Source organism: Miscanthus floridulus, chromosome 12 (genome assembly GCF_019320115.1).
Source record: "Miscanthus floridulus cultivar M001 chromosome 12, ASM1932011v1, whole genome shotgun sequence".
Taxonomy (NCBI): domain Eukaryota; kingdom Viridiplantae; phylum Streptophyta; class Magnoliopsida; order Poales; family Poaceae; genus Miscanthus; species Miscanthus floridulus.
The window spans coordinates 68,210,037-68,221,929 of NC_089591.1; the positions used below are offsets into that span (position 1 = coordinate 68,210,037).

Sequence of the window (11,893 nt, forward strand, 5' to 3'; positions counted from 1 at the left end):
ACATAAATGTTAATATTATTTACTATAAACTCAATTAAAGTTAAACTAGTTTGACCTGCACGTAACTCATAGTTGCATTCTTTCGTGAACGGAGGGAGTAGTTTGTATATGCTCACATGGCAACTTGGTAATAGTTGACTTCACGTAGTTTGCATATGCTCACATATGGCAACTTGGTAACAGTTGACTTGACTCAACTCTGAGCTCGAAGCTTGCACAAGGTCGTGCATATTATCTCCAAGCTTTGTTGAAGCAAGGAAGCAAACCAAAGGAATCGTGAGAAGTTAGAACACTGGGAGAAATGGAGAAGCTAAATAAAGAGGATGATACCTTGATCCATATCAGCCACCGCCACCTTCTCCACCTCACCGACATCCCCAGCGGCGACACGGCGCCGCCGTACTGCCATGCTTGCCGCTTCCCGTGCACTAGCTCCATCTACCAGTGCGCGCCGTGCCGCTACGTCCTGCACCCGTCGTGCGCCCGGTTCGCCCGCACCATCCGCCACCCGTCGCACCCGGAGCACGACCTCAGCCTCCGGCTCACGCCGGCGGGAGATTACGGCTGCCACCTATGCCGAGCATGCCGTCACATCGGCTACTCCTGGTCCTTCCGCTGCGACCCGTGCGCGTTCGACCTGCACCTCCCCTGCGCGGCGCTGCCGGAAGCGGCCACCGCGCCCGCGCACCGGCACCGGCTCACGCTCACGTACGAGGACCCGAGGAGGGGCATGGGCTCGTTCGATTTCTGCGCGGTGTGCCGCAAGGGCTACAGCACGGCAAGGTGGTTCTACGCGTGCAGGGAGTGCGGCGTCGGCGGGCACGTCGGTTGCGTCGTGCCGGACACGCCGCTGAGGGACGAGTACGCCGCCCTCGACAAGGAGCAGGCCGCCGTGGCAAACGCGGCTACGTGGCCGGAGGCTCCGGTTCCGGAGTCCCAGCAGCTGGAGGAACTTCTCAACGAGCAGAGGATCGAGATCGCGAGGATGGAACTGGGTGCGGGCGGGCTTCTGCCGTTGTTCGCCAAGGCGTGCGAAGATTGACGTGCTAGCTGTGAGTCTGTATCCAAGCAGGGAAATCACGGACAGGGTTGTGTAAAATCGTCACTGGAGTGCAGCTCACTGCTATAAGTTACTTTAGTGTTCTATTGTTCTGAAAATACTCGTCATGTGCTCATGCTCAATAAAGTAAGAAACCTGCAGAACATGAACACAGATATGAAAATATTCCATTTACAGTGGCTCGTATTTAGTTAAAATTTAAAAATATGGTGAATTTCTGACCGACCGAGAATTGTTCCATTGGTTTAGAGTTCTTTTTTTTTTTTTGACAAATCCATTGGTTTAGAGTTTAGACAACAGCTCGCTAAACAAAGGGTTTAGAGCTGCTTAGCTAGGTTTGTGGCAAATGAGATCCCATATCTTGGTATGTATGCCCGTATCAACTGGCTACTAACACAGGAAGAAAATGAGCAAGTGCTTACCAAAGCAACCAGAAGGCGTCGCAACAACAAAAGTGCAGTAACCATCAACCAGCTGATGGGTGGTACAAGGAAGTCTGAAGACTAGACAGACATAAGGATTTATCCCAGTGACAAATTGACGGGCGAGCAAACAAACAGACATGCAAGTCGTGTTTTACGTCCCATATAAACTAGAAACTGTGGCGCGGACGTTGCCGCGCCAACCTAAGATGACCTGTGTATTTTGGTTGTTATGTGCTTTGATGATAGGATTAAATGGTATAGAAGCAGAATGATGGTGAACTGCTCCTCACAGCAATGGGCTGCTTCCCTAGTGTTTATGAAATAAACAGTTATTTCGACCTTACGCATATCTATGGATATTTTGCAACTGGAGCAGACGACTATCAATGTCGTCTGTTTCGTCCATGTCTTTGGTGTTCGAATTTTTGTCATTGAAATCTTATAGGTATGTATCACCTACAATTGGAAGTTGAAGCTTTGATGAATACACTGCCACGCCATCCTTGGAGTTCACCGGTGTAGTTTTTTTATACCATTATTATTGCAAAAGGTTGGGCTACGAGATTGCCCATCAGTAATATATGGAGTCATGGGTGATGTTTACAGCAATCGCACAATCAGGAGTTAAAATATTTCCTCAACTTGATCCAAGTGTGTCGTACCTAAATTTGCATGCATCAATTCAATATAAAAAATTTGAGGTGGTCATATAAATGTGCCAAGTAGCAAATCTATCTATGGGATACAATTCAATATAGCAATGCATCAATACTTTTAAGTGCTAATGTCCATATAAAAGTTCTGTAACTTCATAGTTTACAGGAGAACAATATTCTCTGAAACTAAGCATATCTCACAGATATTGTCATAAAAGCTGAGGCCATGCATAAGTATGCATCGCTAAGTTTGTTTCAGTGGCCCAGTACAAAAATATCTTGTATAACCTTTAATGAATGATGCGATCCATAGTATGGTGTAGCCTGGAAAGAGGGAAAACAAAAACAAAATGATACTATTTAAATGTACACTGATGAAAGGATAATTATGAATTGGAGAAAATATTTGTGCTCTGCCCAGGAATTTAATTTAAGTGGCTGAATAATGATTATAAATGCAATTTAGAAACCAAAATGATTAAAGAAATAGAGTAAGATCGTGTGTGCTCCTTCGCTTCAACACATTTCTGTTTTGCAAAGAGAACATGCTTTCTCCCCCATCTATCTGACAAAGGTGGCTCTGGAATTTTTATTTATCTTAATACTAGACATTTATTAAAGGAACATAGATACGGACAAAACTCTCCTCAAATATCAAACTCTAGTATCAATGGCAAGTCGTTACTATGAAAAAAATCTTTGATAAACACATTTATCATCAAAGATAATAAAGAGGAGTTTACTAAACACCATTAGTTAATCTTTCGCATTCATACATAACTACTCAGCTTGGGGAAAAGAACTGAATTTGACATATAAAAAAAGAACGATGCGCATTGTGATTGAAAAAACCACTGTCTTGTTCCAGCAGTATAAAGTCGTTACTATGAAAAAATATTTGATAAACACATTTATCATCAAAGATAATAAAAAGGAGTTTACTAAACACCATTAGTTAATCTTTCACATTCATACATAACTACTCAGCTTGGGGAAAAGAACTGAATTTGACATATAAAAAAAGAACCATGCGCATTGAGATTGAAACATCTACTGTCTTGTCGCAGCAGTATACCTGATTGTGAACGGCCGCCAATTCCTGTTGTAACTGAACCACTTGTACCAAATCGCTAAATTCTAAAAAGGACGTACCCACTTAAATAATTTCGTTGTAGATACCTGCAAGTCATCACACATCGGAAGAACAAAAGTAGCACTACTAATCTGTGATGTGTAAGAATCCTGAATGGAGTAGTTGGATGGTTTTGCTAAACATACTGAAATGCCATACTCTAATATCTGAAAAGTGCCATTCTATAGATTTTTTAATTAGGGCACGCGACAAAGACAAGACATTGCAGTTTTATGAAATGAAGTAAGCCACTGCACATCTTTAAACTTATACCAGTAATATGAATTTTAAATTGCCATATATGTACATGTATAGTTAGGACACATGGGATACAACTATTTCAGTAAATATTAGCACTTATCCATGCATTCTGATTATTATCTCGATCGATGCAATCCTAGAAAGACAACAGAATGTTCATGTTTAAGCTCATGGATTGCTGATCAAATACTATCAGAAACGCTGATTATTCAGTGGCTCAATGCACACCTATCTTGGAGGAATTTCCTCGAGCAGCAGCTGGGAATCATCCATGGACACCACTCTGGCCGCTGAGGAGTTGGACCCCACTCTGGCCGCTGAGGAGCTGACCGGTGCTAGCGGCGTAGGAGCTCACATATGGACACAACGGAGATGCAAAGCACTAAAACCACTTACATTGCACGCTGTGACGCGGACTCTTCCATGTGCAAGGCAACATCTGTGCAAAAAAGTGAAATTCTAAAAAAGGATGCAGGTACCAGAGCAAGATATCTAGAAAGCTCCCCTCCTCTAAACTCCCACTTCCCTTTCTAATTGGTGCTAAACAAGCCAAGAGAAAGGAACATAGAGAGGTCCTCACCGAGCATCGACTTTGAAATATCATAGCCAATCCAGTGGTGGCCATGCTCCATCAATGTCTCACCACTAAGCCCAGAACCACATCCAGGAAATTACAGCACACAAAGTCATCGTAGGTAAGCATAACTTCAAACATAGATGTCTTTCAATTGCCATAACCGATTGCAATAAAGAGCTCCCACAGCATGTATTTTTGCCCCCGTCAAAGAAGAATACTTTCTGTTGTTCTAGCCAACCCGATATGCCATGATTCATGAAGCAGAGCTGCAGAAGAGAGTAAGCTGACCTATGTCGAGAAGCAGCTTGGGGACGCCATCGTTGGGAAGAGCGAGCAGCTCCAGCGCCCTCTCGGAAATCCTAGACTGAAAGAAGGCATGTCACTTCGCGCCAGCGCCGCGAAATCGGCAAAGCTCAAATCAAACGGGGGGAGGCACTTCGCTTGCTCACCTGGATTTCGATGATACGGGAGGATGGTGGTGTACTTGGGGACCTCCGACTCGTTGTAGAACACATCCGGCGGCGCCTGGAACTCCGGCCGAGGCATCCTCACTCCCCTCCGAGTGTGCGGCGGCTTACCGGATTACCGGGACTGCAGCTCTCGAGCCCCACGCCCGCGCCGGGGTGGCCGCAGCCGCCGTGCCTGCGCCCGCCGCCCGCTCCGGGGTGGCCGCAACAGCCATGCCCGCACCGGCGGCCGCGACCGGGTCGCAAGGGCAGCTGGGGCCCCCGCCCGCGCCGGGATGGCGGGGACCCGAACGGCCAAGGCCGCCGCGCCCGCGCCACGCCTGCGTCGGGGTCGCCGGTGCTGCTGGGGCCCCCACCGGCGCCGGGATGGCCGGGAACCCCACGCTCGCAGAGCCCGCATCCCGCCCGCGCTGGGGCCGCTGGCCCCGCCCGCGCCGGGAGGAGGAGGGAGGGGCGGGGGCGGCGTACAGGTACAGTGGCCAGGTCGAGCGCAGTTGCGCCGCGCGGCCTCGGGCGGCTCTCTCCTCTACACGGCGGGCAACCCTCGGGAATATTCGCTCCTTTACGGGTCGACGCTCGAACCGACCGCAATCGGACGGACCAGATCACCTGATCGCTTGATCCAACGGCTAGAGGGTTAGCGGGTGACGTGGCACTATCGGGTGCCCGCTTTTGGTGCAGAAATCGTATTAAGAGAGTCATCTGCAAGTCCCAGCTCCAGCTGATCAGCATCTCACCAAATATTAGTTGGCAATATCCTATATATCTTTACCGATCTGAAACTTATTCTTCGGAGAGTAGGGGGAAAACGAGAAACAGCATAGCCAGACATTGCCGAAACGGATCGCGATTCCGATATGGCCAGATTTTAATAGAAGCAAAGTTGTAGTGCTATGTGCTATGCAGCAACAGAATAAGAAAACTACAGAAGGACAGTTTGATCTAATGTTACATAAAAATGACAGGTACTTAGACAACACAAGGTTACTGTATCAAGTAATGTCATTCAACCCTGAAAAGATGGAGCGCCCCCCTGCATCAACAAACCCACGAACTGAGAGTTCAGGAACAGAGGTTGAAGCAGAATCCTCCGACTGCAGTTCATGATCGACGAAGACAACAACAACTGTTATGTCGTCGTGGATGTAGCGCCGGACTCCTTTATCGAGCTTCTTAATATCGCCATACCTCATTTCTCTCTTCCTTGCAGCTTCTTTTAGAGCCGCTTGTACTAATCTCCTTGCAATACCCTACAAGAACAAGGAAAGCGCATTTCAGCATCACCACAAAAGGAGTACTATCATCAGCAAGAGCAATATGAAAAGAGTCGCCAGTTCAAGACAAAATGCAGCGAGAAAGAAGTAAGGCATACTTCTCGTGGATTATTGTGGACAATTTCAACAGCTTGCTGGTTTGAGAGGTGCTCCCATAATCCATCCGATGCAAAGATCAAAAAACGGTCTTGTGAACTAAGAACTCTTGAACATACAGATGGCTCTGACGTCAGAACAGGCCGGCGGAGAGGTTCCGAGAGGTGGAAACGAGCTGTGGATGGATCAGCGGCGAATTCTCGCTTCTTCAAGTATGCATCACCTATAGACCTTGAAACCTAAGTAGATCAGAAAGAAAGAAACATGTTCGAAGAAGTTTTCAGCATAGTGATCGAGTGTTAAATGGCATCATACAAGAGTACTATCGAACACAGTGCTATAATTCTGAAGATTGCCATTGCTTTTTTGTTGTCATATTTAGCAATTCTATTTACTGATTTTCTGTTACCAAAAGTGTGACATTAGCTCTTTCCAGCCACTACGATAACAAGGTTGCCATTTACTTCTGTTCCACTATTTTATCAAGCATACCACAAGCATCATAAATACAGCACTAGTCACCAGAAAAAAAATGCTGCCTACCTGTATGATGCCTTTGATGCGCCAAACACCATTCTTAAGAACAACGATTTGCGAATCATCAGGATGAAGAGTCCTAAGCTCCTGCCTAATCTCTTCCATGCTAGCATTGTGGTCTCTTGTTAACTGCTCAGCAACAATCCTGCTTGATCCATTCACAGAACCAACGACCGCCCTAGAATCACCAAGATTGGCCAGGTAGAGTGTCCCTCTCCATATGATACCAACCAGACAGCAAGATCCAATAGTAGCCATAGCAGGTTTTATCAAATGTGTCCTGCGCACAAGCGACAGGAAGCCTTCCTCTGTAGCAGAAAAGGCCTTTCGAACAACATCCTCAGACATTGTTCCATGTTCCTGTGCAAGACCTGTAAGAAAAAAAAATATACTACTTATTGACACTAATAAATTGACAGACAAGTATATGTTAACATCAGAACATTTTCTTTCAGCTAAAAACAGAACAAGTGGACTGTCCTAAATCGTAATAGCAATCGTAAGTGGGTTTATGTGACGTGGTGATCTCATCGATAAACAATTATTGACGCTAATAAATTCACAGACTTGACACATGGAACTGGAGACATGAACGACAACACTTCCTATACTGCGACCGAATCAATACTGTTCGCAGTCATGGTATCCCAAAAAGGAAAAAAGAATACTAAGAGCCCATTTCATTCCCTCAATTAGCAGCCTGTTCGTTTCGGCTTATTCGCTCGTATCTGGCTTATAATCCACGGCTTAAACAGTGTTTTTCTCTCACACCAAACCAGCCAGCGGTACTTTCAGCCATGGCTTATAAGCCAATTCAGCCGAAACGAACAGGCTATAGATGGGCAGAGCAAGTCACTAAAGACGTGGCCCGTGGACGAAATAGTCGTTCCACTATTTGATACCTACATCAAGATTCTTTTTTTGTTTTTGGTTTCTAAAAAAAATCAAGATTCTTAAAAAAAGCATACAGTTTATCCATGAGATTGCACATGCAGCTCTTAAAAAATAAGAGGAATAAAGGCATCAATCTAACCGACCCAAGCAATTCAACGCTAATACAGTACGATCGAATGAAACATGTTCGGTTGATTCAGTTTCAGCTGATTTCGGTTAATTTCAACTAATTCAATAGTATTTTGTCAGATAGAATAAGCTGAAACATCCTGAAAACGTATCAGCCGAACAGGCCAGCGAGCAGCATTTCACGAAGCCCAAGAGAGTAAAATTTGTTGGATTCATATGGAGAAGGGGGGCCACGTACGGACGATGTGCGCAGAAAGGTGGTTAGAGATGAAGCGGGACGCCTCGGCGCCCCCGTGGCCGTCGTAGACGCCGACGAAGGTGGCGGCGGCGGCCGTCTCCACCTGGCTGTGGTCCTCCAGCACGTCGTTGGCCTGCACGATGGCGAAGGAGAACTCGCCCGCCGCGTGCCGCGCGAGGTCCCGCGACCACAGCAGCTCGTCGACGGCGCCGTCGTCGCCGTCGCCGCCGTCGCCGTCGCCGTCGTCCTCACCCTTCCTCGTAAGCGCGTACCTCCGGACCCGGTCCCAGCACACGGACGCAATCCTCTCCAGCCACGGCCACATCCTTCATCTCCCTCCGGGGCTTGCTCCAGTGATTCGTCCTCTCCAAAATGGCCCGAGCCGTGCGCGAGCGCGAGGATGTGGTTGTCTTGCCTACTACTGCACACCAAGAATCACCCAATTCCCACCTGCAAAGCCGCCAAAGATATTTGACTTTTGTTTGCTTACATACAACAATGCGGAAAAAAACCGTACGGTAGACGCAACAAAATTGCCTCCTCTTGTCTTGTGAGTCTTGGCGCACCTAAACAAGCGCAATTTGCACGGGAGAAACGGGAGGGCAAGAACCACCAAAGCCCCCAGAGGCGCTGCCCCTGCTGGTAGCAGGAAGCACCGCTGGATTCTCCGGGCATACCAAACCCACCGGAGACGCCTTGAGGACTGGACTACCGGTGGTGGTCGGATCGCGCGATTCTCGAGGCAGCTGGAGGTGGGAAGGAACGGGCTGTTGTTGTTCCTGATGGAGCGGCGGTGGGGAGAGGCGGCGCTCGTACGCTCCGCAGAGTGTGACCATTAGTGGGGGGCCGTACCCATTTTATACAAGCGTTTGCAGGTATTTGCGTACGAGACAGGCTTGTGAAGCGAGTAGAAAAGCGCAAAAGGGGATAAAAAAAGCAAGTCAAGCGCGGGGCCGATCGTGATTGGCTCAGAGGAGGAGCCTTTGACCTCGCTCCACTTATATATGAAAATAGTAGTGTTGTTTTCTCTCTTTTTTTTCTTGGTTGTTGATTGATGAAACGGGCCTTTCAGTTTCAGGCGCTGTGAAATGCAACGCCAAAGGCCTTATCACGGACACGGGTCTCCGTCTCTTTGAATATAAAGGCATGCCTTGAATAAAAACCATGGGAGCTGGTCTCTTTATCCTTTGGAAAATCCTTTGACGAAAGGTCAGGTGATTCCACTCCTGTACAGCGATGTAAAGTAGTAAAAGCAATCGATTACATACAGCACCGAAAAAGCCCAGGGCCAGGAGAAAAGCTTGGGCCACTCTCTTGGATCAATCAAGCAGTTAAAAAAAAAGAAAAGGAAAAACGCTGCGAGGCATCAGCTGATCAGCTCCTAAATAAACAAGAGGATCGATTTGCAGACCAAGAACGCAGCGCCACCGCGGTGCTACGCGGATGCATCACGATAAGAGCGTCGGGCGACGGATAGCGTCTCCCGTTTTACAGATGAAAAAAGCAAAGCGCTGGGAGAGAAGAAAGAAGAAGAAAAAAAAAGGGCAGCGCGCGGGGCCCCTGAAAGATGAGTCAAACAGTTCGCGTCACTGGGAACCTGTGACACCACGCCGTGCGCCCGATCCATCGCTCCCAGTCCCGGGCTTTTTGTCGCCGATTGCAAGCCGGCCGGCGGCCCTCACCCATCCATCCATCGCCTTTGTCCTTTAATGCGCACGTGCCTTCCAGCGTCGCTGATGTTTACAGTCACCACGCCATTGCGACGATGGGTATGTATACCGAATACGTGGTGCAGACAGCAGAGGAGCAGCAGCACCTGACGAATGAACTTCTCAGTCGTCGCGCCAGTAGATGATGAGTGTGATCGAGGCGGCCGGCATCCATGCTCGATCATGAGCGCTTACGCCTGCTGCATGCCACTTGTATGCACAGCAGAGGCCTGGATTGGACGACGCCGAGGAGGACTCGCGCGCCGTGGCAACTGCCAACGCCACCACATGGAGCATGGATCTGATCAATTTGCCGCCCCCATTTGCTCACTCGTGCGATCGATGAGATTACACGTGTGTAGGTCAACACCACACCCTGTCAGCCAGCCACCCCAGCTTGATTCGTTCGTTCCGGTCCCCAGATGAGATGAGATCGGTGGATGGCCGCGTGCAGGCAAGCCGTGCCTGCGCCCTCTTTTTAGGTGAGGATGGCCGCCTTTTCCCTGTCGAGTGTCGACTGGCGACGGAGAGCTGCATGCACCCACTGCTGATGTGAATGACGATGCATCCTGATAGAGCTTTTCAAGTTGCAAAAGGGGAGGTGAGTTGAGTCAGACATCACCAGCCTCCCGTAGGCTTTTCACGTTGGAAGCACCTGTAACTGTGATACCAATCGGCAGAGGTTGATCTGTGGAGGAGGAAGATAATAAAGCGAGGATTTTATTTTTTATATAATATAATAAAAAGAATAAAAAAAGAAGGAAAATGGCTGAGCATCCGATCTTGGAACCTTGGAAGGGCCGCGCGTTGCCGGCTGGCTTAGGTGGGCCGGGGCAGACCTGTATTGGACTCCTAACCACAACCAAGCCCATCCACTGCGCCAGGTGCAAATCACCTGATTAGCAGTTGAATAGTGCCACATCGGCTAATCAAGCCTGAGGAACTTAGCGGGAGAAGCAATAAAGGTAGATGGAGCGGCGACCTTGAAACATACTTACCTGGACGGGGTCTATGGCTGATCATGAAGAGTCATGGCCTAGGCTGGTGGTCTCTATTGCACTTTGGAGGAGCACTAGCTTACCATCTCCCGAACTAGGAGAGTGGGCGTCGTAATTTGTGGCTGACGGGGTACGCGTTCGCGCGGCCCCTACCAAAGTAATATACAAAGATTTCTCTATTTATATTTACAAAATTAATTAATTAATTATATAGTTTTTATTTATGTTATTTATGCTTTTTGAACAATAATTTTTTTTGTAAAGTAAATCAAATTTTAAAATAATAAAAAAGTTTAACTAGAAACAAATTTTTATAGTCCCATCTATCCGACAGTATGGTTGTTAAGAGGGGAACAACTTGGTGGGATTATGAACCCAACTCAAGCAGCCCATTGAAACCTCCCACAAACCAAGTTTTCATAACATTCTCGCGGAAATCCATGGCCGGAGTTGGGCCTGCTCTGGTAAGATATGAATCAAGTTCCTAGCTGATAATTACAGAGAGAATTATTTTGGTCGGCAAAGGTTATTGGAGTAAAGGGATGCCAAATGACTTGAAGCTGATACGGTCATACCAACACGAAGAGACCGGTATGCGAATGAGTGGGCCGGTATAACAAGCTGCAAGGCCGGAACGTGGACTTCTTTCTGCAAGTGGGCCAATCAGGCCGTCTAGTCAAAAAGTCCTTGGCAGATCGGGCTTAATGCTGACCTAGCTCACAACCGACATGATGAGAGTATGAGAGGCCACGGGACCCACTCACCAGAAGCAAAGTTCCCTTTGAAATGCGGAATTTTTTTTCCTATTTCCAACATTTTTCTATAAACATAAAATGGTTTTTTAAAAAAATTCACACAATTTCTGTGAAATTTCTTTATTTCAAATAAGTCTTTAGTTGTGAGTCAAACAAATGTATCTGAACTATACCTCCGTTCAATTTTAGATGTCTACGGTCAAGATGCATCTGGCTGGCAGACAACGCCTAACACTAGCTTGCCTCTAGGAGATGCCCTGACCTGAGAAGGCCCCCTTAAAACTGCTATCAACAATGCTCCTGCTATGTTATCGACACATCCGGAACCATAGCCACTATGTCCGATGTGGTCTTTCGCCAATTGCAACCAAGTCTGGTCAGGCTTCTGGCCACCTGCAAGGAGCCCTAACATCACTGGAGCTATCTAAAAGTGCAATCAAGCCTTAATTGTGGGTTTTAATGATAATGATCACGTAATTAGAGAACTAATAAAATTTATCGAGATGACAAGCATGAAATTTATATTCGAGGATGCTACACGAAACGGAGAAGCCCCCAATTATAAATGTAGATGGCTTCAAACTCAAAGGAGGTTTAAATTCTTTTATATATTGAATTTGAGTATAGGAAAAGTTGTACTATAAAGGGGGCACAATGCTTAAAGCTAATCTGTGCTACCAAGTGC

The 11,893-nt window shown here is 47.2% G+C and overlaps 2 protein-coding genes and 1 non-coding gene across 4 annotated transcripts; 2 read left to right on the forward strand and 1 right to left on the reverse strand.

The window, feature by feature from the left end:
- The first annotated feature begins 301 nt into the window (after nt 1–301).
- On the forward strand, nt 302–1,042 carry LOC136496054 (protein VACUOLELESS GAMETOPHYTES-like). The gene has a single exon (XM_066491789.1). The coding sequence runs from the start codon at nt 302–304 to the stop codon at nt 1,040–1,042; it is 741 nt and encodes a 246-aa protein (XP_066347886.1).
- Nucleotides 1,043–5,409: 4,367 nt separating this feature from the next.
- On the reverse strand, nt 5,410–8,597 carry LOC136497149 (probable protein phosphatase 2C 43). 2 transcript variants are annotated; one of them, XM_066492946.1, is made up of 5 exons: nt 8,284–8,597; nt 7,747–8,196; nt 6,492–6,856; nt 5,951–6,187; nt 5,410–5,828 (listed from the first exon to the last, which is right to left on the reverse strand). In XM_066492946.1, the coding sequence occupies exons 2-5, from the start codon at nt 8,069–8,071 to the stop codon at nt 5,571–5,573; spliced, it is 1,185 nt and encodes a 394-aa protein (XP_066349043.1). In that variant the 5' UTR covers nt 8,072–8,196; nt 8,284–8,597; the 3' UTR covers nt 5,410–5,570. The 2 variants fall into 2 exon arrangements, with proteins under 2 accessions (XP_066349043.1, XP_066349042.1); XM_066492945.1 differs by having other exon boundaries at nt 8,313–8,596.
- Nucleotides 8,598–10,445: 1,848 nt separating this feature from the next.
- Nucleotides 10,446–10,606, forward strand: LOC136498764 (U1 spliceosomal RNA). The gene has a single exon (XR_010769765.1). It is a non-coding gene; the product is annotated as a U1 spliceosomal RNA (small nuclear RNA).
- Nucleotides 10,607–11,893: the final 1,287 nt, after the last annotated feature.